Raw genomic sequence first — 27074 nt, 5'->3', positions numbered from 1 at the left:
TGTTTCCTCCCCGGGTCACTGCACTCCATCTAGGCCAGGGCCAGGGGCGGGACAGGCCTACTGGTGGAAGGGGGTGGGGCTTTGTTTGTGAGCCCTCTTCCCCAGTCACCGAATAATGCAATATTGTTCAATAGCACAGTATAGAAACTACTAAAAGTTTGCCTACTGAATCATAAAGAAATACTAGTTCACAGTTTATTTTATAATATTCCTGTAATAATCCTGTAAGATCTCTGTCTGGATTTAGACTATATCTGGTACAGTTTGGTAATTTACAATACGATGAGAACACTGTGCTAATAGTGTCTTATTCTAGTATGTTATTTCTAACATCACTTTAAAATATTCATACTTATGATTTTGTTCTATCTACACCCTGTGGTGCTTCCAACATTATCTACATATTTTCAATTATTCAATAGTGAGTTTGATCTATCTCTCATATGAAGTCGACATAATGTAGTAGTAACTGTCTGTCTCCTTGGTGAGTGCAAGCCCCCAGGAAGAGCGGGTATGAAGCAAATCTTTGTAGTGGCCAAAACCGTGGAATAATGTGTCAGTCACGAGAAGCCATGGGGCTCAAAAAGACTTTTTCATATCCAAGAGTGGGACCCCTTGAAGGTCCCCAACCCTTAGTTTAGGAACCCGTGGTCTACAAAGGGGTGGTGGTGGGAGGTGTTAAACCAGTTATTTTGACGCTGAGCTCGGTCTATATGTACTCCCACAACAGGCTGTTTGAAAAGAAGTTCCTAACCAGCACTTAAAACGGGAATATATTGTCATCATCAGAATGCGGTTGGTTTTATTTCCCTCCAGGACGGCAGAGCGTAAGCAAAACGGGAATAAAGTGTGTGAAGCAGCGGAAACGGGGAAGCGGATGTGAAGTGGTCCAGACAAATAAATAAGATATGAAGGCGTCTTTCTACCCAGCCTGGCAACATAACGGAGAAGTAAACGACGCTGTGGAGAGAGAGAGATGGCAACTATGATTTAAAAACGGGAATAAAACACATTTTCAAAGGGAGGTTTGGCTTTGACCGGAGGCTGGACTACCGAGGGGCAGCCCGGGCTCTGGAGCACCGGATCCCGCTTGGAATCCGATGAAGGGTCGATGTTGCTGGGCCGTATGGAGGTCCGTCGTCCATAAATAAGATACTTCTTCAGCGATCACATGCAGGTGTGGTCGTAGACGACGTTTGATTCGCCGTAGCAAAGGTAAGTGACGTGTCTCAGATGTACATGTTATATTAATAGACATATATTTAGTTAATTTTTGTACAGTAGGGGGTTGTTATGATGTGGGTCTTGCAGCCTCATGTTGCCATCAAGCCTTTTTTAAATGGACGTTTTCACATGTATTTCCACTCATCAACCTGTCTACTGCTCTGATGATGAAGTCATGCTTTGGTGTGCTATAGCGAGCTCATGAGCAACATTGACACATAACGGCCTATTGGAAACAACAACAACAAAGCCAAAAAATCTTCAGCATCATGCGTTGCTGTCAAAATAAAAAAAGGGGATTTATGCAAAGAAAAGAAAAGTCAACAGTGATTTCAAGCAGCTCACAAACACACTGTTAAAGAGTGTGTGTAGATCAGATCAGAGCAGCAGTGTGCTCACATCATATCAATCCCAGAATAACAGGATAGCTCATCTATCATTTCCTCCCTGATTGCTTCATGCATGATCTGAAACTGATTGTAATCTGTATAGAATAAACTAGTGTAGGCTGAGGTGAATGTACCAATTGATTGACAGGTCATCTGTGTGCTCCTCATTGTGCTCAGATCTGTGGCTAACAATGAGGATGTGGCTTTCTTTAGCATGCACCAATATGTCTCTTGCAGATGTGTGTTTATCACTAAAAACAGATGATCGGATCCATTACAAAATAACATTTAAGTGTGGATGTGTGGTATCCTTCACTGTATGATTTAAAGATGTTGGATGATGCTCGATGAAATTCATGCAGGAGGAATATCCTTCATCTTTTTCCTTATTGACACTGGAACAGTTAGTCTTGTGTCCTTAAGTAGAATTGATATACTCCACCAGCACTTTGCTGCATCTTGGCATTGCTCTCCAATACAAGGGAGATTCTCAAGCGTATTAAGCCTATTTTTGACTACTATGTCTATTGACCTGATATTTGATAGCACTTTGATTATCAGTGCTTTTCTGGGAATTAGACCGGCTGAAGATACTTTTTCTAATCTGCTCTTGGATAAAACTGCAGCCATATTGAGTAAACTAACAAATCCCCCCCACATGCAACTTTATTGTGCCAGTAGGTGGTTTATGTTAAAACTGCACCAATTCTTATAAAGCACACACGCACACAAACTGGCACAGAGGAATGTGATGGTTGTGTTTGGGGACAGGAAGCTGTCGCCTCTGACGGGACCGCCTCATTGTTCTCCAATCACGCAACAGCTATTTCAGGACTGTGTGTGTGTGTGTGTGTGTGTGTGGTTGGCTGTTGTACAAACCTCTTCCAAATCTAAATTTACCTTATTAGACCTTTTAATTTGTCGTCCATATTACACAACACCCCGACCAGAAATCCTCTTAGTTAAGAGAGTTAGCAGTAAAAGGGGACAGTTGATGTTTTTGCACTCTTGTCTGGCTGTTTCTCTCCCTGCGGGCAGACAGGCGTAACACCACAACATTATTCGGGCAAATAGGACACGTTTCTGGCATTTCTTTAGGGACTGGGTCAGCCTCCACTGTAGCTCCACTTTGTGATTTAATTAGGCTGCTATGACTGTTTCTTTTCTTTACATCTAACTCTTTCCTCGTGCAGCTTTCTAAGCTCTGACACTTGCATAATTCAGTAAAGTCCTTTTCTGTACAGGCACATAACCCAAGCCCAGCAGTATTTTGATTTCAGTGGCGAGTTAGAGTCAGCCCACAAACATTTTAGTTTTTACAGCAAGTGCTTGTGAATGTGAACGCTCTTCTACCCATCATTCTTAGCATGAACGCAGTACCAAATCAGACACAGCTTTTGCATTACTTTCAGCCTGTGTGTGTACCACCACCACCACCACCACTGGCTGTGGTGCATTGATGTTAGTGCCTGGGTCCTTTTTCACTGGGTTGTGTGTATATTTAGGCACACAGTCTCACCATTTATAAATAACCTGCAGACTTGAGGCTACTGTTGGGGGGGGGGGGGGGGGGGGAGATTGCACGTTTTGTATCCCACAAAATACAGTGTATATTTTTGGTATGGGGGCCCACATGGACAAACTAGCAGAATGAGAGATATTTTCATAAATGATTAGAAAAATATTTCATTTTTTGAAGTCAGTAAATAATTGTATTCAAATCTTTTGTTCATGGATAATAATAATAATAAAACATTTTGGTTGTAAAATAATAAATAATAATAGAACTTAGACAGTTCAAATATGAGGAAATATAATTTGAGTTGGATTTTAATTTATAACTTTTTACATGGTCAGGGTCATCCCGAGCAGGATCACATTAAACAATCAAACATCAACATCAAACATCTTGAATGATAACATGTAATTATTACATTTATGAGAGTATAAAATTAAGAAATGTTCAATGTGTTGCACAATAATTTTTTATCACTTTCCGTGTACAGTGAAACTGCAACAAATGTTATATGGACATTAGAACATTTTGAGCAGAAATCCATTGCACTTAATATGGAACCTAATATGGAAATGTTTTTGAACATATTTTTATTTATTTGGTGATGTCACACAACAAGATTTGTAAAAAATCATTTCCAAAATGCAAGTCTTCTTCATCCTTTTTGGTCACTCAGTGATTCCGTCTCTTTTCAAGCTCAGCGACCGCTGCAAATATACTACATTCTCACCATGCTTTGCCCTATCATGTTTGTTAAATACGTTATAGCATCATCCTATTATTTTGTCTTGTATTTATAAAAATCAAGAGAATCTGGTTTTGTTCGTTAATTTGATGTATCCATCCAGGAAGTGACATTTATCCTGTTGACCTCCGATAGTAGGAGCTGGTGGAAACATAAAGACCTTTTGTGTTGTGAGGAGCTGACGATTAATGAACAGAAAGGAAATGTAATGCACTGATGTTTAAAATAAATAGTTATTGTTACTTTTGTGCATAACAAAGTAAAATTGAAAGTATTACCACAAAATACTGACCACCATCCCTCTTTTTGTGCCCCTTGTTTCCTCCACCACCCCTCTCCCCCCTCCATAGGAACGCACTGTCATCACCCCCTCCTCCCCGGACAGACCAGCAGAAGGATTCCTGGATCACCTTTCATTCCTATTTCCTTGTCTCTCTCTGCCCATCCCCCACTTCAACCACTTTCCTTCATCATAATGGATACCTGGATGATTTACGAAGTCCTATGTTGCCCTACAGCGAGACATTGGATGGTTGTCCGCGGGTGTTAAGAGAAGTACTTCAACGTCAACATTCACTGTGGAAACGTGATACCCATGACTGATCTAAGACAGAAAAACGGGCAGAAAAAGAGAGAGCTAAATAGATTCAACTATGGTTCAAATTGCCTCAAAACACGTTGAATAACGACTATTGGAATCTGGGAACTCTGAAGTGCCTTGCCCAAGGGAATGCCAGCGGGGCCAATGAAATGTACATCAAGGAGCCCAAAATCCTTTTTTTAAAGTTGCTTTGGACAGCGCACTGCTCTTGTAATCACTCCATTTAGCCTTCTGTACCTCCATACCTCCATCTTCTTGTCCATTTTTCTTCACTTCATCTTTCCAGCCTCTTCAGTTTGGTCTAGCGGTGCGCTTTTAAGCTAAAGGGCCCACGTGTCTCCTTCCTTTCTTTCTTCCTCCCTAACTTCCTTATTTGTTTTCTATTTTTGGCCCATCCACCTGGCCTCCACTATTCGCCCCTCTATCGCCACGGCCATCCTCCCCCCCTGCCCCTGTCATCCTCCTACTCCCTCTCTACCTCCTCTGACCCTTCCTCCCACCACCACCATTATCATCAGCACCACCATCCTCACCCTCAGCCCCACTGCCACCACCAGCACCACCATTACCACCAACTCTCGTCCTCTCCCCCTCGCATCTTGCCCCCTCCCTCCTCCTCTGAGGCAACCATGGCGATGGCTGCCACTGCCTCCTCCTCTCCCTCGTCCCCGTCATCTTCGTCGTCGGCTAACAGCAGCGCCCGGGAGCACCTGCTGGCGGTGCGTCGGCGCACCCCGCACGCCCGGCCGTACACGATTGGTCCGGACAACCTCCGCAGCCTGTCGGTGCAGGGCGAGGTCGGAGCCTCTGCGTCCTCCTCCTCCGATATGTCATCGGAGAGCCAACCAGAAACAGTGGGGGTGGGGCTCCAGCGGGCCAATAGCGACACAGACCTGGTGACATCAGACAGCCGCTCTTCTCTCACGGCGTCCACGTACCAGCTGACTCTAGGCCACAATCACTTGGTCATCTCCTGGGACATCAAAGAGGAAGTGGATGCCACAGACTGGATCGGCTTGTACCACATTGGTGAGCAAACTCAAACCCCCCCCCCCCCCTTTTACTGAAGCAGCAAATCCTCACGTTTAACAAGTAGGAACCAGCCACTAGACTACTCAAAGCACTTTATATATAAAGATATTTGTTCCAGTATGCTGAATATGACCTTTTCGCTAAGCCTTGAATATTCATATTTATATTCCTTCAAATAACCCAAAACGACTACAGTAGGTGTCTCCAGGATCACATTTTGCCATGATGACGCACACAGACTCACATTCTGAAAACAACACCAGCCAAACGCTGTTGCGGCTGGAAAAGGAAAAAAAACCCAAAAGAAACTGCTGTCAACTGTTACTGTCTAACTAGTTCAACATTAGCTCTGTGACTTGGTGGAGAACTCCATATCTGGTTTTTGATTGTTTTCAGCTGACTCATTTCAAAAACAAGAAGCCAGCAAAAGGGTGTTGATGGCTATGTGATATTATGCTAGGCTGGCTGGAGTTGCTGGAGTGTAAACTACTCAGTAAATGTGTTATTCCTGAGCATGGCTTTTACGAACTTAACCTATAACGTCATTAATGTTAGCATTACAGTTTTGGACGTAATGCTAATGGCCATGCATTTTGCTGCTTAAGTTAAAGAGGACACAGTTTACACCTTTCCTTACATTTTCACTCTTGTTTTTGTAAATAGTACATCGACCTGCATAGTTACAGCGAATGGTTTAGTGCATTAACGGACCAATTCTTGTCAACTGCCCGCATTCGTGCCAAAACTAATTAGTTTTAAAAGTCTAGTAGAAGCTAGCATTGTTGGCTGGTATGTTTATGTTGACATAATTGCCTACTCTTGTTACACACTTACCAAGTTAAACACTAAACTTAAAAAGAACAGTGTGTAGGATTTGGCGCCCCCTCCCCGCTCACCCCTCCCTTTAGCAGACTTCAGTAACGAGCCAGGTCGGCGGGCAGTTGCACATTTTACTGTTTCACTTTACCTTAAACACAAATATACCTTTTCAGACCATTAACTTTACTGTAAAATCCCCAACCAAATAAATGCGAAGCACAGCAAGTTTGTAGGCATTTATGTGTTCCGGTCCAGTAAGCTATTAATTGTGCTCGGTCTGTTCTTGCTTGCTCATCGTCATTATTCTCATCTGTCTTCCTGTCTCTCTAGCTCTCAGATCCATGTTGTCTCTCCCTCTGTCTGTCTTCCTGACAGTCTGTCCATTTGTCTGGAGGTGTAAAAACATGGCTGTGTATTTGATGATATGGTAGCAACTTGTAACTACTTTCCTCCAGATGAGAGCCTCCCATCAGCCCCGCTGCTGCCACATTAGCTGACTAATGGATTGTGTGTAAGAAAAAGAGGATGAAAAGGGATGCTGACTCAGAATCAGTAGTATTTAAGAGCAGTGTTTCGCCTCATGTTACATTCTCTCCCATCCGTTGTTCTCGTCCTATAGTAATGTACATGTGAATGACACGGGGTGTGTAATGAAGTGCGACGTAATACCCAACACTTCAAAAGTGCCAAACTGCATGAAATAATTGAAATAAAAGAAATTTGCGTTGTGCCGTCTAAACAACAGATGCTCTACTTTTACCATCGACTGTATAAAATATGGACGTAGTCTCTGACGTCGCCGTCTGAAGAGCGGTCGCCATCTTGGAAGAGACGCCCCCCTCTTAACTTCCGGGTAATCCAAAAATGGGCATCGTAGGTGGAGTTGAGGCGGGCTTGAGTGACGCAGAAAAGCACACAGCAAAAAGGCCACATCCTTAATAATGCTTAACTTTAAGCCTGAATATAATAAAAAATAGTTAGTTAAAATTGACCCCGGCACAGTTGTCGGAAATTAGCTATAGAGACCAAAACCGTTTTTTTAACCAGGCTGTAAAAATGTTAATTTCTGCTGTAAAGTTGGGAATGTTAACATGGGGGTCTGAGGGGATTGACCCTATTTTGGAGCCTAAAGTAGCCATTCGATGATCTGCAGTCTTTGACACTTCAGCCAAGGAACTTTCTATTATGTGCAGAATAAAGTGAATGTGTTGACCAATGTAGTGTAAAAATTACACTCTTTACTAGATAATGGTCAATCATAAATTACTAATAGCATCCTCATATATTGTGTTTAAAAAAAAACATGGTGTATGTATTTTGTATAATAAATCTCAAAAGGGAAGGATGAAATAAGATATAAATACAGTGTAAGAAAAACATCCAGCTACTTTGTGAGACTCGGAGTAGAGCCGCTGCTCCTTTACGTTCAAAGTTTTTTGCTGCTAGGATGCTTTTGGGAAGCGCTGGCTATATTTTTTTATTTAATTGAAATTTGGACGAAAATAGAACTGAAAAAGAATAGGCACTGGGAGTTGAAGTTCCTAGAGAAGCCTGGAATTGATCTCCAGATAAACACATTGACAAAAGCACCAACATTCGGATTTGGAGTTGGATTTGCTGCTATAATCGCTTATGTGTAACTACCTATAGCAATAGCTTTTTGTGACCTAACTAAAGGTGTATTTGTGTGTTTCACAGATGAGACGTGTCTGGCCAATGTGTGGGACTCCAAGAATCGTGGCGTGAACGGAACCCAGAGAGGACAGATCGTGTGGAAACTGGAGACGGGACCCTACTTCATGGAGTGTGAGTGGACCGGGTGTTGTGGATATCGGAGGAGATTTGTCAAGTCTGAGAAAAATAATCCTGATGTCATCCTTTTGTGTTCTCTCCACAGCGGAGACTAAGATCTGCTTTAAATACTATCATGGTGTAAGCGGAGCATTAAGAGCAACAACACCTTGTATCACTGTCAAGAACCCTGGAGTGCCGGTATGTTAGTGTGTGTGTGTGTACTCTCCATCCCCCTTCAATCATTCCTCCACCTCTATCATCTCTTATCCTTTCTGCCCATTCTTCTCTCCCAGTTTTTCTATTTTCTGTATATTGTCACATCCTCAATCCTGTTATCTGATTATTTTCCAGAGATAAGATTCTTTTCAGTGACCATATTTCAGAACAAGAACAGCCTTAAGGCCCTGTCACACATATACGTATGGCAGAAACGTATGCTGGCATATACGAAATATCGGCAATACGTTGATATAAATTAAGTGTAAGTTGTGATCGTTCGAAGGACGCAGACTATACGCGGAACACGCCAGACATACGGGATCTGTCACACAGTGCCGTATGGCAGAAACGTATGCCGCCGTATATGAAAAGTAGCTAAAAATTTGTCAGAGTCCAACTTTTCCACAGCGGTGTTGTAGCTAACGTATACATAACTAATTATTATACGTATGTCAAACCTATTGATGGTGTATCACTTACTTATACAAAACATATCAGAGCGTCTGGCCAACGGAGCTGGAAAAGTGCCATTTGGTTCACGCCATGCTGATGCTGGAGAACGGCTAGAATGCACTCTTGTCGCAGCCTCTCAGCATCCTCCATGCTCTCTGATGATGGGTTGATGTATTCATCAAGACGTGCTGTGAAGAAGCGAGATTGAGCTACTCGCAGGGACCCTATATACTATATTCAAACCCCAATAAGCTCCCAAAACGCTAGCTGAACGCTAGCTGTACTGTAGAAACACGTTTAATAAGTTACTCCGTCGTCAGGCATAAGCTTAACATAGGTTACGAATAGGTTATCCACTCGTTATCAATAAGTTGGCTGTAGGGTTCACCGTCAGCCGACGTAGCCTATATCTAACGTACCGCTAATGTATTCACGTACTGTATTCACGTAGGTAAGTATTCACGTACGTATTCAGTATTCACGTATGTCTAACGTAACGTAACTTATGTGTAACTTCTGCATAATTTATGAAGCACACGTTAAGTACGTCCGGTAATTTGGACATGAACATACTCAAAACATCAGCGTTCAACAACGCACCCCAGCGTAACACAGTGTGCTCTTAACGATTACTGCTTATGCCTTACCTTATATCAACGTACACCAGCATATTACCGTTATTTTTTATACGCCATATTTTTGTATACGTTATTACATTACATTACAGTTCATTTAGCTGATGCTTTTGTCCAAAGCGACTTACAAAAAGGTGCAAACAATCATGGAGATACAACTCCGAACAGCAAGAAGTATGTATGTGTATATATATATATTATAATAGATTATATATATTATAATTTGTGTATATATATATTAACTCCGCCTATCGCTCGCTCTATCTTCTCCTTTGTGTGTACTCCTCTTCTCTCATCTATCTCTCTCTCTTCTCTTATCTCTTCTCTCTCTCTCTCTCTCTCTTCTCCTCTCTCTCTCTTCTACTTTGTTTCTCTCTCTCCTTCTCCTCTATCTCTTCTCCTCCTCTCTCTATCTCTACTCTCTCCTCTCTCTCTCCTCTCTCTCTCATCTCCTCTCTCTCTCTCTCCTCTCTATCTCTCCTCTCGTCTCCTCTCTCTCTCTCTCTCTCTCTCTCCTCATCTCCTCCTTCATATACAATTAAGATATATATTATAATAGAGATAGATATATAGAGAGAGATATATATATACAAACAAAAGTATAAGATAGATAGATATATATATATATTATGAATAGATATATAAACAAATTATAATATATATATATATATATGATAATATATATATATATATATATATAGTATATATATATATACACAAATTATAATTATATATATATACACATACATACTTCTTGCTATATATTATATTATATATATTTATATATATATATATATATATATATATATATATATATATATTATATACGCACCACATTCATACACTGATGGCAGGGCAGGCATACAAGGTGCCCAACTGCTCAGCAGGATCTAATCTAATGTGCATTTCCACACATCTATCTAGTATTTTGCCCCCCAAACTTCTTCACTGCTGCCCCTTAACCCCCAGAATGTATTTGTTAACATATTTTAGGCTCCATTTGGCTAAGACACAAACAAGAAACATTTTAGAGACGGCAGGGATGCATTGAGTCAGTGGAGGGAAGTGAATGGATAGAAGTAGACGTCACTGATTCTTCACTGATTCAAAGAGACATTTGCTCCAGTTGAGTCACTAAACTTTAATGCATTTGAATCGGAACTCTCCCTCTCTGATATTCCTCCTTTTTAACTTTTTCATCAACTCATGTTTTTTTTCTTCTCTTAAATCGGTTAATTTAAAAAATGGGAAGGGTCAACTCATGCTTTCCTGTTGGTTGTTTTTTCTCATCAGGTGGGCAGTGAAGGCCAAGTGGAGGACCAATCAGGCACTGAGCACTGTCGGAAACTAGTCAGCTTCACCCTATCAGGTGCGAGGACGGATTCAAATTGTGGTGTAGTTGTGGTCCAGTAAAAAAAACAGACGCACATGCTTATGAATGTGAGTTTTTTTTTTTCAAACGCAGACATCCGGGCGTTGGGCTTGAAGAAGGGCATGTTCTTCAACCCGGACCCCTACCTGAAGATGTCCATCCTGCCCGGGAAGAGGAGCGGCCTCCCCAAGTTCACCCATCATGGCCAAGAGAGACGCTCCTCTATCATAGCCAACACCACCAACCCTGTGTGGCACGGGGAGGTCAGCACAAACACACACACATACATACAGAGATGCACACACCATGCCACATGTCTTAGACAAAGGACGATATATTATTTATGACATTTACCAGCAGATAGTAGTCTAAAGCAATGCAAACCGCTCATAACTGCTGCTAGGATTTGGTAGCTAGCTGTTAGCATGTAGCTTGATTGAGCATGCTGAATGAGGAGTTTTAATTAATGTATCTCCAAAAAACGTTCACTTTTGAACCAGTTTTAAAAGGTATTTTTCACTACAATCCTTTTTAAACGTAAAAATGCTCACTTTTAAAAGTAGTTCTAGGATGACAACCAGCATACTACAAGTTACATAATCAGTCATACTAACATGTAAACAGTTTCACTTAAGAGACAAAGAAATGACGCAGTGTAAGGGAGGTTTTGTAAAGGACTGCATTAGTTGGGTATGGAAATTACATTTGCACCTCAAATATTATAAGAATCCAATGATTTATTGACACAACTTCCATTATTGCAGCACAGCAGACAGAGCTATGTTGCTAGACAGAAATAATCTGACTAAACTGCGGGTTTGTGTGATACACAAATAAGAATAAGAATCTTAATATCAGACACAGGCATGTAAACTTCTCATAATGGTTGGCAACATTCAATTATTGAATTCAATTAGCTCAATACAAGTTCCACCAGTCTCATTCAGCCCGACAACAACACTTCTGGTCATCAATGTGTCGTTTTTGCCGTCCTCTGCTGGGGCTCAACATGCACACCCACCTGCCATAGGGCTATCTCAAGCCACAAGGCCATTCACATCAATGCACTGGACAAGAAACGGGATGCTTCAACACACAATTATAAACTGTGGCATCAAGATATAAAGTAGAACTATAATTAGCTATTCCTATAGAACAAGAGGCATGGGACTTAACAACTAACACATAATTAAAACAAGGTTTTTATGAAACCTGCATCTTCTGCTGACGACTTCACCGGTGCTCTGTCTGGACATGGGGACCAGGGGGTGGGCTCTCTGTGTGATGGACATGCCGTCTGGTCCTATCAGCTTTTCTTACACACAGGCGACAATAAATTCGTATTTATTAAACAACAATTTAAATAAAACGTAAAAAAATTCATCTTTGAATGCAATTACAGTGAAATAGAAAAATACACGATAGTTGCAAGGAAAATAAATAAAATGGTGCAAACATGAACAACATTCTGTTAAATAATACAGTACAACATATAACATTAAGCTGGAAGAAAATGAGACTGCTGATTCATGCTATTACACAATGCAACGTCTTCATGTGGAACTTTTTAAACTTTTGCGATTTAACCAAATGTTTTCCACACTTGAAATTGTCATGCCATTAAATGTCTGTATGTGACTTCCTTTTATAAATGCGTATGTGTGTTCCCAGTAGACACTTTATAGTTTATAGTCTGCACTTTTCACACTGTTGTCGTGTGAATACTTTGTGTTTATTATTGCCAGCGATGGCTACCAGAAGTTAGGCGACAAAAGCTGAAAATGGCTGTTTAATTACATTTAAATCCAATTATTTTCATAATGCAAATGTAAGAAACATAAATGTCCAGGTAATGGAAATAATGTTTTATTTATTTTATTTAAAATGTTTTATATTGATCTTCCTGTAGAAATACACCTTCGTAGCTCTGATGACTGACGTGTTGGAGATAGAGGTGAAGGATAAGTTTGCCAAGAGCCGACCAATAATCAAGCGGTTTCTGGGTCAGCTGATCATCCCTGTGCAGAGACTCCTGGAGGGGCCGACGGCTGAGTGAGTCCACACACACACACACACACACACACACATGCAGCGATATTCACTTTGACAGTATTGAGAGTGCATGTGTGTATTTCTTGCTTATTTTTAATAAACCCTCTGACCTTCAGCACTTACCCACAGTGACTCAACATATTTCAGTCAATACCAATCAATGAGTCCTAATCAGCTCATTGTTCAGGCATTGATTTGATATTGATGCACGATCGAGGACATCATGTACTCTAGTGAACCGTGATGTATAGTGTGTGCGCAGAGGGACAGTTTATAGTGGTGGGAAGTGGAGCGAACATTTGAATAAACAATTACATTTAGATACATGTCAGAAAGTTTGGGCATTTGTAGATGTGTGCATACCCATAAATCTGATGTGTCTGTACATTCTCTGATAATGTATCTTCTAGTGTTGAAATCCTGTCACATGACTAACATGCGTCTGTGTGTGTCTGTGCGCAGCGATCAGTCAGTCAGCTACAGCTTGTGTCGTCGTCTTCCTACGGACCATGTGAGCGGGCAGCTTCTGTTCAGAGTGGATATCACCTCCATTGGAAACGAAGGTTTGTGTGTGTGTGTAATGTAACACACACTTAATTAAATTAAGTGTAATTAAGTGATTAAGTGAGTGTAATTAAGTGTTTTACATGATCAAGGATTGTTTCTTGGTTAACAAGGTGTTCGGTTGTGACTGTCACATTAATTTCCCCTCCATCATTTACTCTGTTCCATGCCCAACATTTGTTCTCTACCGTATGATCCCCGGGAGGCTCTGTGCTTTTCACAAATCTTTTATCCCTCCTCCTCCATCCTCTCTGCCTCTCAGAAGCCTCCCCAGACGCTGGGGAAACCATCTTAGGCGGGGCAGTGAACGGTGACCCTGGAAGTCCCTCGGACGACGAAGACTTCCCTCACCTATCCTCGTCCCCCCGTGTTGCATACAGACTCTCTCCCGCAGGCCCCGACCGGGGTTCCCTGTTAGTCAACGGTGCTTGTTACTATGGCGATGACAGTGTGTGGCGGGAGCCTGGACAGACTGAAGAGGAGGATCTGCTTGCTTTGGCTCTGGGTGGCCACACACACCGGCAGGTGTCGCTCAACGACTACCTGGATGCCATCGAGTCTCCCAGGAGCCCCGGGGACCGACCTCTGCCGGGGCCTTCGCCGAAACTGCGCTCAAGCTTTCCAACGGACACGCGGCTCAACGCCATGCTGCACATTGACTCGGATGAGGATGAGGAGACGGTGGGGCAGCTCAGGGAGCAATCGCAGGAGGCGAGGACACAGCAGAGATCGGCTACGTCTGAGTCTCAACAGGGGAACGAGGGTTCAGTAGGAGACCTACAGGGGCAGACTGGAGCTGGGTCTGAAGCCGGGGCCACAACAGATGCAGCTTCCTCTGCTAGTGCTCAGCCTGGAACTGAGGCTGCGGGGACTGGAGATGGAGCTGCAGAAGGTGCAGCCCAAACACAGACGGAGACATCAACAGCTGCTGGGACTGGACTGTCAGCTGAGGCTGCACACGTCACTGCAGAAACTTCCACAGCCTCCAGCTCATCTCAGGCGTCGGGGACTGAAGCCGCTGCAGCAGCTGGGCCGGGGGAGTCTGTGGGGGAGTGTACCTGTCAGGAGCAGAGCAGCAGGACGGGTGCAGTACCCTGCACTCCCTCACTTGGTCCACTTTCACCCATTCAGGTAAGCAGCTATAGTCGGGTAACTAAAAGCTACATACTTGGATGTCAATTATTTTTTTATCTCATCACTTATTTATTTTCCTCTCCTGGAGGAGGTGGAGACGAGAAAGGAAGTGGCTCCAAAGGCGGAGGAGGAAGGGGAGTCATCGAGCAGCGAAGCGAATGGACCAGTTGCTGCAGCTTCGACTACGAGCAGCATCACAGCTGACCAAGCAGGAGCCACTTCGGAAGTTGGTAGGTGGTAAATGTATTTATTTATTACAACATTATTAAATAATAATAATAATAATAATATACGATATGAATTTAGCCAAAAATACCCCATAGTAGATTTGATACAGATTCAGTCACTGATCTTTCTGTTAAGTTGACTTCAGTCCTCCTTACGATATTCTATGCCCAGTCCATGCACTGGGCCTCCTTTTTTGCATTACACATCAGCAATCTTGTTAATTACAGGAGCGAGTGGCAGGAATGGTCAGGAGCAGGAGGAGGGGGAGGTGTGGAGGAGGAGGCAGTCCTTGCAGGTCTCTGGAGGCATGTTCCAAAACCAGGAGGTGTGTGGGGCCAGAGAGAGTCAGAACGGGACAGTGGGGGTGGAGAGAGAGACAGGTGAGATACAGGGCAGACATTTAATAGCGCTATTTTTCCAGTAAATAATAAAATATCTATAAAATTATAAAATAAAAGATCTTATCCCTGTTATTTACAACACATTTTATACACGTACACAAGTATTTATTTTTGTTTGTGGGCATTTTTTGCTTTTATTTGACAGACTGGGGCGAGACAGCAGGGCATGTTATTGTTAAACAAATGTATCCCATGCTTCCTGAAATTTGATACAAGAGGAATATATGAATGTTGCACCTGCCAAAAAGCTGTTGTAATGCAGAGAGAAGATGATGATGATGATGGTGCGTGTGTGTGTGTGTGTGTGTGCGTGCGTGTGTGCGCGCAGGTGCCACAGCTCAGGTCAATGGCCACCAGTCTATTTGCTCTCTGCCATCTATCCGCCATGACATCAGTCGTTACCAGAGAGTGGACGAGGCGCTACCACCTAGTGAGTGTGTGTGTGTGTGTGTGTGTGAGTGTGTGTCTGTATGTGTGTGTGTTGTTGACAAATGGATAAACATGTATCTGCTTAAATAAGGAGGTTTCCAGTGGTTTGCTTATACAAAATAATCACTTAAATGATTTAGAAGTTCCTCTAATGGCTCAGTCAATAAAAACTTGTTTTCTTTGGTCATAACTCAAAATATGGCGTATTTTGGTTCACTTTCAGAGAATCTTTATGGCAGCGTAAAATGATTTGTTAGTCTCCTTTTCAAGTGGGTGTTCACTCATCTTTGCTGATATTCTCACCATCAACTGATGCATAAAAGTCAACATTTGTGTGATTTAGATTCTAAACCCTTGCTTACCGCATGTGCTCTTAATCCTGTGTATTTGTGTTTGTGCATGTGTGAACCAGACTGGGAGGCTCGCATCGACAGCCACGGTCGGATCTTTTACGTGGACCACGTGAACCGAACCACGACTTGGCAGCGTCCCACCGCTCCCCCCGCCCCACAGACGCTCCAGAGGTCCAGCTCCATACAGCAGATGGAGCAGCTCAACCGCAGGTCAGAACACACACACACACACACACACACACACACACACACACACACACACACACACAGATACTGCATGGTAAAATGCTTGCCATTACTTGATTACTGTCCGCTGTTACGTGTTTTTATCTGTAAAAGAGATGGACCAGGAATCTTTGGGTTATAATATCAAGTTATTTATTAAAATCAAAAGTGCAACAAAACATCAAATTATACTCATGAGGGCCGATCGGCTTCACTGTTCCACAGAACATCAAAGTAGTTATCTGTGTCGCAGTTTCACAAAAAGGCCCTGAATGAGCTCTAACATTTAGTCTATATCTCTAGATAAGAGGAATGTTTTCTTCTTCTTATTGGTCGTTGTAGGCCACCATCCAATGGTGGCCTTTGTTGGTGCAGTAGGCGTGATCATGCCTCTTGGCACAGTTTCATCTTTGGTGTCCTGATTTGGTACATGTTTACATTTATTGGGAACTTACACTACATTAAGTATACATGCTTGAACTTACACTACATTATGTATACATATTGAACAGTAAATCTCCGATCTGTGTCTCAGCCTGACACAGAGTGCTAAAGTTTTACCATAACATCTTCAAGGTCTCCTCATGCCTTGCGTTACTGCTGTTCAACACAACACCTGCTATGATAGCGGAATGGGCATCTTTTCTTACGCACCCCTTATCTGGTTATAGTCTAAACAAAGCTAGCTCCCTGCACCCCGTGTGCCACAGTTCAAATCACTCTGTGTGAGTAAATCAAATCAAATTTATTTATATAGCCCAATATCACAAATTATACATTTGTCTCAGTGTGCTTTACAGACTGTACAGGTTACGACACCCTCTGTCCTTAGACCCTCGCATCGCACAAGGAGAAACTTCCTAAAAGAAACCCCATAATTAAAGGGGAAACATGGAAGAAACCTCAGGGAGAGCAACTGAGGAGGGATCCCTCTCCCAGGACGGACAGACTGTAATAGATGTCGTGTGTACAGGATAAACAACATACTCTTTTTAAACATGGACATGCATATAATTCTGATCAAAAGTATAAGAATATAACATCATACATAGTAAGGCGTATGGTACTTTAATCAAGGTATAAAAGTATAAAAATATACATACATAGTAAAGTGTATGTCACATGGATCAAGATATAAAAGTACACCAATATACATGGTGATGTGTTTAGTACATAAATCAAAGTATAAAAGTGCAGTGTACATCTAAGATTGAGCAAGTGATACTAACTTTGATGATAAATTCATGATTTCCACACCTTTTCCAGGTATCAGAGCATACGTAGGACGATAACCAATGAAAGCAGACCAGAGGAGCAGCCAGCCAATGAGCTCCCTGCAGATGAAACTGACCTGCACCCCTCGATCCCAGGTAATCCTGGCACTGCACTGCATTCTGGTCTATGTGTTTGTGAATGTCCTGGAGACCTGATTTTTTTTTTTTTTTTACTGTGTGTGTGTGTGTGTGTCACAGAGCTCCGTAGGGACAACAGTGTGGCTCAGTCCAGTTCCAGGTCTCGCCTCACCCTGCTGCTTCAGTCCCCCAGCGCAAAGTTCCTCACCAGCCCCGACTTCTTCACTCTGCTGCATTCCAACCCTGTACGGACTCATTTTCTTCTTCTTCTCTCTGCATTCTTTCAACCAATCGATATCTCGTTTCCCCCGTCCTCCTTCTCATAGGTCCCACTCTGCTGAAATGGCGAGGCCTTGTCTTCGACCTTTGCTGACCACACGCTCATTAAGGGACTGCACATAAAAGGATTAAAGATTTTTAGGTCATGTGAGATTTATTGTAAAAACAACAACAAAATCAACTAGCTACATCAAAAAATAAGATGTGTATTGTTAAATGCTATAATTCCACAGACATTAGCTTAGTTTAGCGTAAGCTAACATTTGCTAATTAGCCCTGAACACAAACTACACCTGAGGCTGATGGGATGCAGATATTTAGTTATAAACCAAATGGTGACCTATGGGTGGTCTAGGGGAAACTTCAGGGTCTCTTCAAAGATAGAACAGTTAATTGTATTCATGACAGTCCTGGGCATTTTTCTGTGTTTGCCAAAAATACTTACATTTTTGGAACGTAAGTATGTGGGGACAAGCTAAGAATTACACGAGGGAGGGTCTTGTTGTTCTACACAACAGAATGGAAGATTCAGCCCCCCTCCTCTTTTACTCATTAAAAGCAAAGCACAAACGTAAAAAATGTTAATAGATAGTAATTACATTGTATCACGGTGGGACAACTTCACTTACCTTTCTCTGGTCTCTGGTAGATGTGTTTCCTCTCGTCTTTCTGTCTTTGCTCCTTCCTCTCTTCTATAAATCCTCTTCTGCTGTTCTTGCAGTGCCTAGAGTGCCTACCGTATGTTCACCACCAACACGTGTCTGAAGCATATGATCAGCAAGGTTCGTCGGGATGCTCACCACTTCGAGCGCTACCAGCACAACAGGGACCTGGTGGCCTTCCTCAACATGTTGACCAACAAACAGCTAGAGCTGCCCAGAGGCTGGGAGATGAAGCACGACCACACCGGCAAGGTGGGGAAGGCACGCACATCCATCAGTGTATCAAGGTCTCGTAGCTCGTAGCTTAGCTTAAAGGGTTTTGGATACAGTAGAAGTACAGTGTTTTAAAAAAACAGATTGTAGACGTGTTTACAGACATATGCTTGACATTTGGTTGACATTTAGTTCTGCTAATTAATGTCAGCATTTCCTGTATGGAAGATATAATAAGACAAGACAATCAAGACAGTGCTGAAATATATACATTGAGTATTGCATTGGGGTGGGGGGGGAGAATAAATATTTTTACAGGTTAATTATATTTATATTTATTTATATTTATATTCAAGGTACAATATTAATATTTTATTCAATCTTTTCATTTTGTAGCATTGATAGTGTTTTTATTTTTAAACAAATAAAGCATTTAATGCCTCAAAACTTAAAGATAATACAAAATGTGTTTCTTTCATTGTGCAGAACGATGTTTTGAACATTAAATCTCAGTTCTGCACATGAACATACTTGCAGGATTCATGACATCACCACTAGTTTAGAAGCCAGTCAGGGTCCAATCAGGAAATGTCTCAACTGTTTAACTTTAGAAATTAAAAATTTTCGATTCTGGATTTTTCAAGGAGGGAAAAGGAGTCATTAACTATGTTTGAAACGGCAACAAATACAAATTATTATTATTATTATTATTATTATTATTGATGATTTATTTTCTTCTCTTAAGTCCACTGTAGATAGACACTTGACGGTCTCTTGTATTGTTATGCAGCCTTTCTTTGTGGACCATAACTGCCGTGCCACCACCTTCATCGACCCCCGACTGCCTCTCCAGAGCACTCGGCCCCCCAGCCTCCTGACTCACCGTCAACACCTGACTCGCCAACGCAGCCACAGCGCTGGCGAGGTCAGCACACGACGACTGGTAAGACGGGCTTTATGTAAGCGGACAGCAGACTGCAGCTGAACTGTAAAAACATAACATCCTTTTTCTCTGTAGGTGGGCGAAGACCCTCGTCACGCCGGCCCACCTGTCCTGCCGCGGCCTTCCAGCACCTTCACCTCTGCCAACAGGGGGCAGGGCCAAGACGTCGTGCCAGTGGGTCAGTACGAACACTAACGAGCCTTTCAGAAATGTGAAACATGACCTGCATGAACGCGTTTGCTTTTTCTTCTAGCCTACAACGACAAGATTGTGGCGTTTCTTCGACAACCAAACATCTATGAGATCTTACAGGAGAGACAGCCGGACTTCAACCGGAACCATTCACTCAGGTATGCGCACACACACTCACACACACACACACACACACACACACACACACACACACACACACACCTAACACAAAGTTTATGTGATATGAAACAAAGCTAAAGTCACCAGCATCTGTCTGTGTAATATCGCTATGACAACAGGGAGAAGGTGCAGCTGATACGCACAGACGGAGGGTCGGGATTGGCCAGGTTGTCGGGTGACGCTGACCTTGTCATGCTATTAAGGTGAGACCTGCATTCACTGTGTATCTCTTTACTTCCTCACTTCCTCCTTTAACGTTTTTCCTTCCTTTCTCTCTTGCGTTCAACTTCAAGTCATTCATTCAGTTTCTTCCTCCTCTCTGTCCGCAGTCTGTTTGAAGATGAAGTAATGTGCTACGTGCCTCCTCACGCCTTACTCCACCCCAGCTACTGCCAGTCACCTCGGGGGTCCCCTGTCGCCTCCCCACAGAACTCGCCTGGTAAGAGAGGAGACACACACACACACGTTACATTTTATTTGCATTAAGGCCAATAAGGTTATGTTTGCGGGTCTTTTTGTCTCATAGGCAGACATCCTTCTTTCTTCTTCCTTTGCTTTTTCATCCTGACCCTCCCTCCTTTTGTTTCTTATTTCTTTCCTTTTATCCTTCTATCCTTCCTTCCTTCCTTTCTCCCTTCTTTCCTTTTTCCTCCTTTCCTTCCTTCCTTTCTCCCTCCTTTCCTTCCTTCCTTCCTTCCTTCCTTTCTTTCCTTCCTTTCTCTCTCCTTTCTTTCCTTCCTTTCTTCCTCCTTTCCTTCCTTCCTTTCTTCCTCCTTTCCTTCCTTCCTTTCTTCCTCCTTCCTTCCTTTCTCCCTCCTTTCCTTCCTTCCTTTCTCCCTCCTTTCTTTCCTTCCTTTCTCCCTCCTTTCTTTCCTTCCTTTCTCCCTCCTTTCTTCCTCCTTTCTTTCCTTTCTTTCTCTTTCCTTCCTTCCTTCCTTCCTTCCTTTCTTTCCTTCCTTTCTCTCTCCTTTCTTTCCTTCCTTTCTTCCTCCTTTCCTTCCTTCCTTTCTCCCTCCTTTCTTCCTTCTTTCCTTCCTTTCCTAACACCTTCTGTTTCTACTTTCCTTTCCTTCCTTATATCCTTCCTCCCCTCATTTATTACACTTAAAGCTCCAGAAAGTCCACTGTTAAAGTTGTTTTTTTCTTAAGTTAAAAAAATGCATGATGTTTCCAGAGTCAATGGAAGGCTCTACCTTTAAAGCTTTAGACAGCTTCATTTTGCCATCACTGAATGTCAAAAGGTAGTCTGGGAAATGCAGTTAATCCAGAGAAATACATTTTCAACAGTTGATGACAAAATAACCTCTGTTATGCACAGCCCTATGCAGACTGCTGAGTACAACGTTCCTCTTTGTCTCTACCTGTAGGCACTCAGAGAGCTAATGCCAGAGCCCCAGCACCCTACAAGAGAGACTTTGAGGCCAAACTGCGCAACTTCTACAGGAAACTGGAAACTAAAGGCTACGGTCAAGGACCAGGGAAGCTTAAGTAGGCAGAACGTGTTTGTCTGAAGAGAGACCTTCTCTGTTTCTATGTGTCTGTCTGTCCACTCACTTGCTTGTGTTTGCGTCTCAGGTTGATTATCCGTCGTGACCATCTGCTGGAAGACGCCTTCAACCAGATCATGTGCTACTCCCGAAAAGACCTGCAGCGCAGCAAACTTTACGTCAGCTTTGTTGGGGAGGAGGGGTGAGTGTAACGTGTGTGCGTATGTGTGTCCAACAGAACTCATTTCTTGGCCAATCTGGATAATATATTGTCATCTCTATGTATCTGAATGTGTATCTGAATGTGTGTGTTGTGTACAGGTTGGACTATAGCGGGCCTTCGCGAGAGTTCTTCTTCTTGGTTTCCAGGGAGCTGTTCAACCCTTATTATGGTCTGTTCGAGTACTCTGCCAATGACACCTACACCGTCCAGATCAGCCCCATGTCCGCCTTCGTGGACAATCACCACGAATGGTGAGGTTTTATTAATAGACACAACGCATCTCATATATGGTCTTGAGTATCCTGATTACTTTATGTGTGTTATTTTGCATCTCAGGTTCCGGTTCAGTGGTCGTATTCTTGGTTTGGCTCTGATCCATCAGTACCTGCTGGATGCCTTCTTCACCAGACCCTTCTATAAAGGCCTGCTGCGCATGTATGTGCAGTGTGTGTGTGTGTACAAACAGATATTTATACAACTCATGTGACCTGTATATAAAGTTTGATATTTGAGTATTCCTGCACACATTTGCTTCACTCCCTTAGCTCTTAGTGTGTGTTTAATGTGACCTGGAATGCTACACTTACACACACATTCTCATTTCCCACCATTATAGTCCGTGTGACCTGAGTGACCTGGAGTACCTGGACGAGGAGTTTCACCAGTCGCTTCAGTGGATGAAGGACAACGACATAGAAGACATGCTGGACCTCACCTTCACCGTCAATGAAGAAGTCTTCGGACAGGTGTGTGTGTGTGTGTGTGTGTGTGTGTGTGTGTGTGTGTGTGTGTGTGTGTGTGTGTGTGTGTGTGTGTGTGTGTGTGTGTGTGTGTGTGTGTGTGTGTGTGTGTGTGTGTATTTCCATTTAAACATACACGCATGTATGTGATGGCCCAGACTGATTGTAACAAAGTCTTGAGGTAAAGAGTGATGTAAAATCAATTCAGTTGGGTTTTTTTATGCATGTGTGTGTCCCTATAGATAACAGAAAGAGAGCTGAAGCCTGGTGGAGCAGAAATCCCTGTTTCAGAGAAGAACAAAAAGGAATACATTGAGCGGATGGTGAAGTGGAGGATAGAGAGAGGAGTGGTGCAGCAGACTGACAGCCTGGTCAGAGGTTTCTATGAGGTATGGCTTAGTGGACAATCCCACAAGCGCTATTGCATTTCTCAATGTACTGTAGGAAACGGGACACTGACGATGTGTCGTGTGGGTGTATTTCTTTAGGTGGTCGATTCCAGGCTCGTATCAGTGTTTGACGCGAGGGAGCTGGAGCTGGTGATCGCTGGCACAGCTGAGATTGACCTATCAGACTGGAGGAACAACACCGAGTACAGAGGAGGTTTGGAAGACACTATATTCATTTCAAAGCCTTTTTTAAATGTTATTTTGTTTACTGTAGTAGAAGAGTAGAAAGTCTTGACTTGTCATTCACCATCTTTACGATGCTGTTGCCGTAGTTACATGATGTGTTGCGTTTAGGTTATCATGACAACCATATTGTGATCCGGTGGTTCTGGGCGGCAGTGGAGAGGTTCAACAATGAACAGAGACTGCGGCTCCTGCAGGTTAGGCGTGAGAAACAAAAACACGTTGATAATTCGTTCAAGTTCAGAGGTAAAGCGCAGCGGTAATATTTGCAGCGTCTTCTTTTTCCTTTCCCGTCCTTCAGTTTGTGACCGGGACATCCAGTATTCCTTACGAGGGCTTCGCTTCTCTGCGAGGCAGCAACGGACCCCGCAGGTTCTGTGTGGAGAAGTGGGGGAAGGTCAGCGCGCTGCCCAGGTAAACACAGGAAGAACGCAAATCTCATCATGGTTGGATTTCTTGATAATTTTTGGAGTCCGATTTTAATTTGTTTCAATTTTCAATCATTTGCAATGTAATCAGTCTAGAATATCCAAATATGTACTCAAGTAAAATGTATTCAAAAGAAGTAAAAGTAGCCATCAAAATAACTACTTAAGTAAGTAAGAATGTAAAAGTACATACAAGAGTAAGATTGTATGTGGGTCATTTTATATACTGATTTAAACTGACTTCCTTCTCTGCAGAGCTCACACCTGTTTCAACCGACTAGACCTGCCACCGTACCCTTCCTTCTCCATGCTGTATGAGAAGATGCTTACGGCCGTGGAGGAGACCAGCACCTTCGGGCTGGAATGAGATCCTGGTCTTCCCCTCAAGGACTGCTGACGTAGGGTCAAAACGTATGGGTTGGTGTTCATTTATAATGGCCTATATTTTATAAAAGACCTTTTAACCATGAAGCTGCACTCTGAAGTAAACACTTGTTTTTTTTGTTACACCTGCACGTATTTCACACGTACTTAGTAACACACCTGTGTGATGTTACCGATGAAGACTTGCGCTGCCTTTGGGACCAGAATTACGACTGCCAGGATTTTACCAATCGGAGGCCGGGATGTTTTTATTTGTGCCACTTTCTCTTTGATACCAGGAGGTTTAAATGTTGAGATGAAGAAGCAACCACTGCCTTCCCTGACTCAGCCTCTTTTATTGGAGTGTGGAAACACTGTCTCGGACTGTGAGCTTCAGTGACACATTGTCCCCTTCTGGCTTTGTCTCATGCACTCGTGCAACTATTTCTCAAAGAGGACTGCCTTTTGGTAAAGTTTGTCGTCTTTTCCTGTGAACTTCTACAGCTGATTTTTGACTCCAGGGTTTGGTATTGTTACAGTATTTTCATGTATAAGAAAAAGGGGATTTTCTAAAGATGGCAGTGTCATGGTGTGATTTGAATGTAACTAACTTCATCATGTAAGTGATTTTGTACCAGATCTGGATCAACTGGCAAAAAAGAAACCCATTTAGCCGACACTTATTTGAGTTAGTATGTTACACACAGTATGTAACCATATCAATTTACTTGGATTGTATTTGATAGATTTTCTTTTATCCAGGACTGTTTTATTTTCTTTAAGTTTGTTAAAGGTAATTTACACTCGAGAGGCATAGATTGAAAGTATATCCGAGTAGACAAAGCCATTTAAATGTCCACCCACCAGTGGCGGATCTAGAAAACTGGGGTGGCAAAGGAGCGGCAAGAAGAAATCCCATGTAGTGATAAATTATTCTGATGAATAACAAAACAAGACCAGGTCGCACAAGCCTGGCAATGTTTGCAATGAGACTTGACGTAAGCATTTCCATAAATCAATACAGCACAAATTATATAATATTTATATATTTTTATTAGTTGGCTCAAATTTAAGTGCAAGTGAAAAAAATAATCGTACAACTTTTAGACCGTTTCATTACGCCACTACAGATATTTGATATGTGATTATTATGTTGAGGTACACTTAAGCATACATTAACTGGATGTGTTTAAAAAAGGGCTACTAATGTTATTAGTAATAACACCTCCTTTATTATCAATTATCAATTCAGCTACGCCTCGGACTCATCTGGGACTCGGCTTCAGATAAACAAATATCAGCAAAAGCATTTGATAACTTTTTGTAATGTTCTTCACATCACGTCTAACTGCATGAGCATGACTTCTATCATAGTGTTCCTATCTAATTCCTAAAATCCAATTTAAATACAAAACATATCTATAAATTGGTTTCTGTGTATTTATGAATGACATCTGTTTTTACATCGTTAAATATATAATTATTTTTCTTTTGCAAAGTGACGGTTGTTGAAGTGCACTCTCAAAGGGGTCATCGATTAATGGAGGAAGTACGGAAAAGTAGCAATACCACAAGTGTAGAAAGTAAGTATAAGTTTTGCGTGCAAAATATTGAATCAAGTAAAAATACAAAAGTGTTTGCATCAAAATAATTTTAATCAAATTAAAAATATCAAAAATAAAAGTACTAGTGAAGAAGTCCCATTTCAGAACAATGCATTATACTGCAAGAGTTTGAAATGTTATTATTTCTATTATTAAAGTAGAGCTAATTTTAACAACTTCGTATGCTGCCGGGTGCTAATTATGTTTTGTATTATTATCAATGTGAAAAGTAACTTAAAGGGCTAATGTGTAGTATTCAGGGAGATCTATTAGCAGAAATGGAATATAATATTAAATATAATATAATACCGTCAAATCCTACACACTCCCTTTTAGGTTATCGTCCACAAGTACAATATCTGAAATGTAGTGAAGTAGAAGTATCAGAAAATGTTTTACTTGTGTTCTTAGTTGCTCTCCAATTGGCATTAAGATATTTCAGACTGGAACAAAGTCAACACAGAACATAACGATTGTATTTCTTGCCTCTTCAGTTTTGGACATTATTTTATGAACAATCTCCATAGTTTCCCCCCATGCTTTCCTCTAGATCCGCTTCTGCCACATCCAGATCAGACCCCTAGCTCGGCTACAGTTGCTGGTGTCTCCTGATGTTAAGTTGCCATTTTAGATCCAGGTTATTATGTACTCATAGACAAAGACTTTCACCCTGAGATATTTTAAAAGCAAATGTTGATGACGTTCTGGACCTATGTTTACCTTTTTTACACTTTTAAAGAAGGCACACAATAATATATCTGGATGAAACATGGGTAGAGACGCGATTTAAGTTTTATTCAAATGATATAAAATAAATCCATTCTCAATATGAAATGATTTTATTTCCATCCCTAATGTTTTCTGCCCTCTGTCTGTCTCACCAGAATGTACCAAAGTTTTAAACCTCACATCTCTTTCTGTACAGTCCACCTCACTCTTGAATATGAATGTTTTTCAGCACTACTCTCCTAAAATAAAATGTCATCACTCACGCTTTTGTTGTTGTTCTTCTGCTTCTTCTGCTTCTTCTTCTTCTTCTTCTTCTTCTTCTTCTTCTTTCACTCTAATGTCTTTGAACAGATAAAATGGAAATTAATATTTGTGTCCTGTCTTTTTCAGTTAGAATATAAAACAGCTATTCTATTTATTTTGATCCTATTCTGACATGATATGTAATGTGAATCAGCCTGTGTGACAGGATCACTGTCTTGATTACTGTTGGATTGAGCGTTACTTAAAATATTAGATTATTTTACAATTTATAGTTTTAGCATTTGAATATGTATAAAAAATAATTTAAACTGGATAAACAATCCGTGTACTTTCAAATCAATGGTTTTTCTTTTTTAAACCAGTAAACAAAAAAGTGACGGCAATTTATACTTTTTATTTTGTTTTGCTTCTTACCTTACTAAATGGTCAGATGCATCCTTTTAGGAGCGAGGGAAGTATTTTCAAAACAAAAGCCCTCGCTTGGTAAAAGACAGGCACTGATGCTGCAAGAAAGTTTTTGGATATCGTGGGAATTACAGTGACTGAAGACTAGTTTTATTTACTTTATTTACTATAAACTATTATTTACTAGGCAGAG

The 27074-nt window shown here is 41.8% G+C and overlaps 1 protein-coding gene across 3 annotated transcripts; it reads left to right on the top strand.

The window, feature by feature from the left end:
- Positions 1-704: 704 nt before the first annotated feature.
- On the top strand, positions 705-26474 carry hecw2b (HECT, C2 and WW domain containing E3 ubiquitin protein ligase 2b). Of its 3 annotated transcripts, XM_029446996.1 has the most exons (31): positions 705-1215; positions 4225-5504; positions 8025-8132; positions 8224-8318; positions 10721-10796; positions 10893-11062; positions 12709-12851; positions 13314-13414; positions 13678-14546; positions 14638-14779; positions 15005-15157; positions 15507-15608; positions 16020-16170; positions 17452-17555; positions 17658-17782; positions 18545-18730; positions 19482-19634; positions 19710-19812; positions 19888-19984; positions 20126-20209; positions 20336-20445; positions 21374-21494; positions 21582-21695; positions 21815-21967; positions 22053-22151; positions 22333-22462; positions 22699-22845; positions 22945-23059; positions 23200-23285; positions 23390-23502; positions 23772-26474. In XM_029446996.1, the coding sequence occupies exons 2-31, from the start codon at positions 5105-5107 to the stop codon at positions 23881-23883; spliced, it is 4662 nt and encodes a 1553-aa protein (XP_029302856.1). In that variant the 5' UTR covers positions 705-1215; positions 4225-5104; the 3' UTR covers positions 23884-26474. The 3 variants fall into 3 exon arrangements, with proteins under 3 accessions (XP_029302856.1, XP_029302874.1, XP_029302866.1); XM_029447014.1 differs by lacking the exon at positions 15005-15157; XM_029447006.1 differs by lacking the exon at positions 15507-15608.
- Positions 26475-27074: the final 600 nt, after the last annotated feature.

Source organism: Cottoperca gobio, chromosome 2 (genome assembly GCF_900634415.1).
Source record: "Cottoperca gobio chromosome 2, fCotGob3.1, whole genome shotgun sequence".
In the NCBI taxonomy this organism is placed as follows: Eukaryota; Metazoa; Chordata; class Actinopteri; order Perciformes; family Bovichtidae; genus Cottoperca; species Cottoperca gobio.
This window is presented reverse-complemented; position numbering and strand designations above follow the sequence as displayed.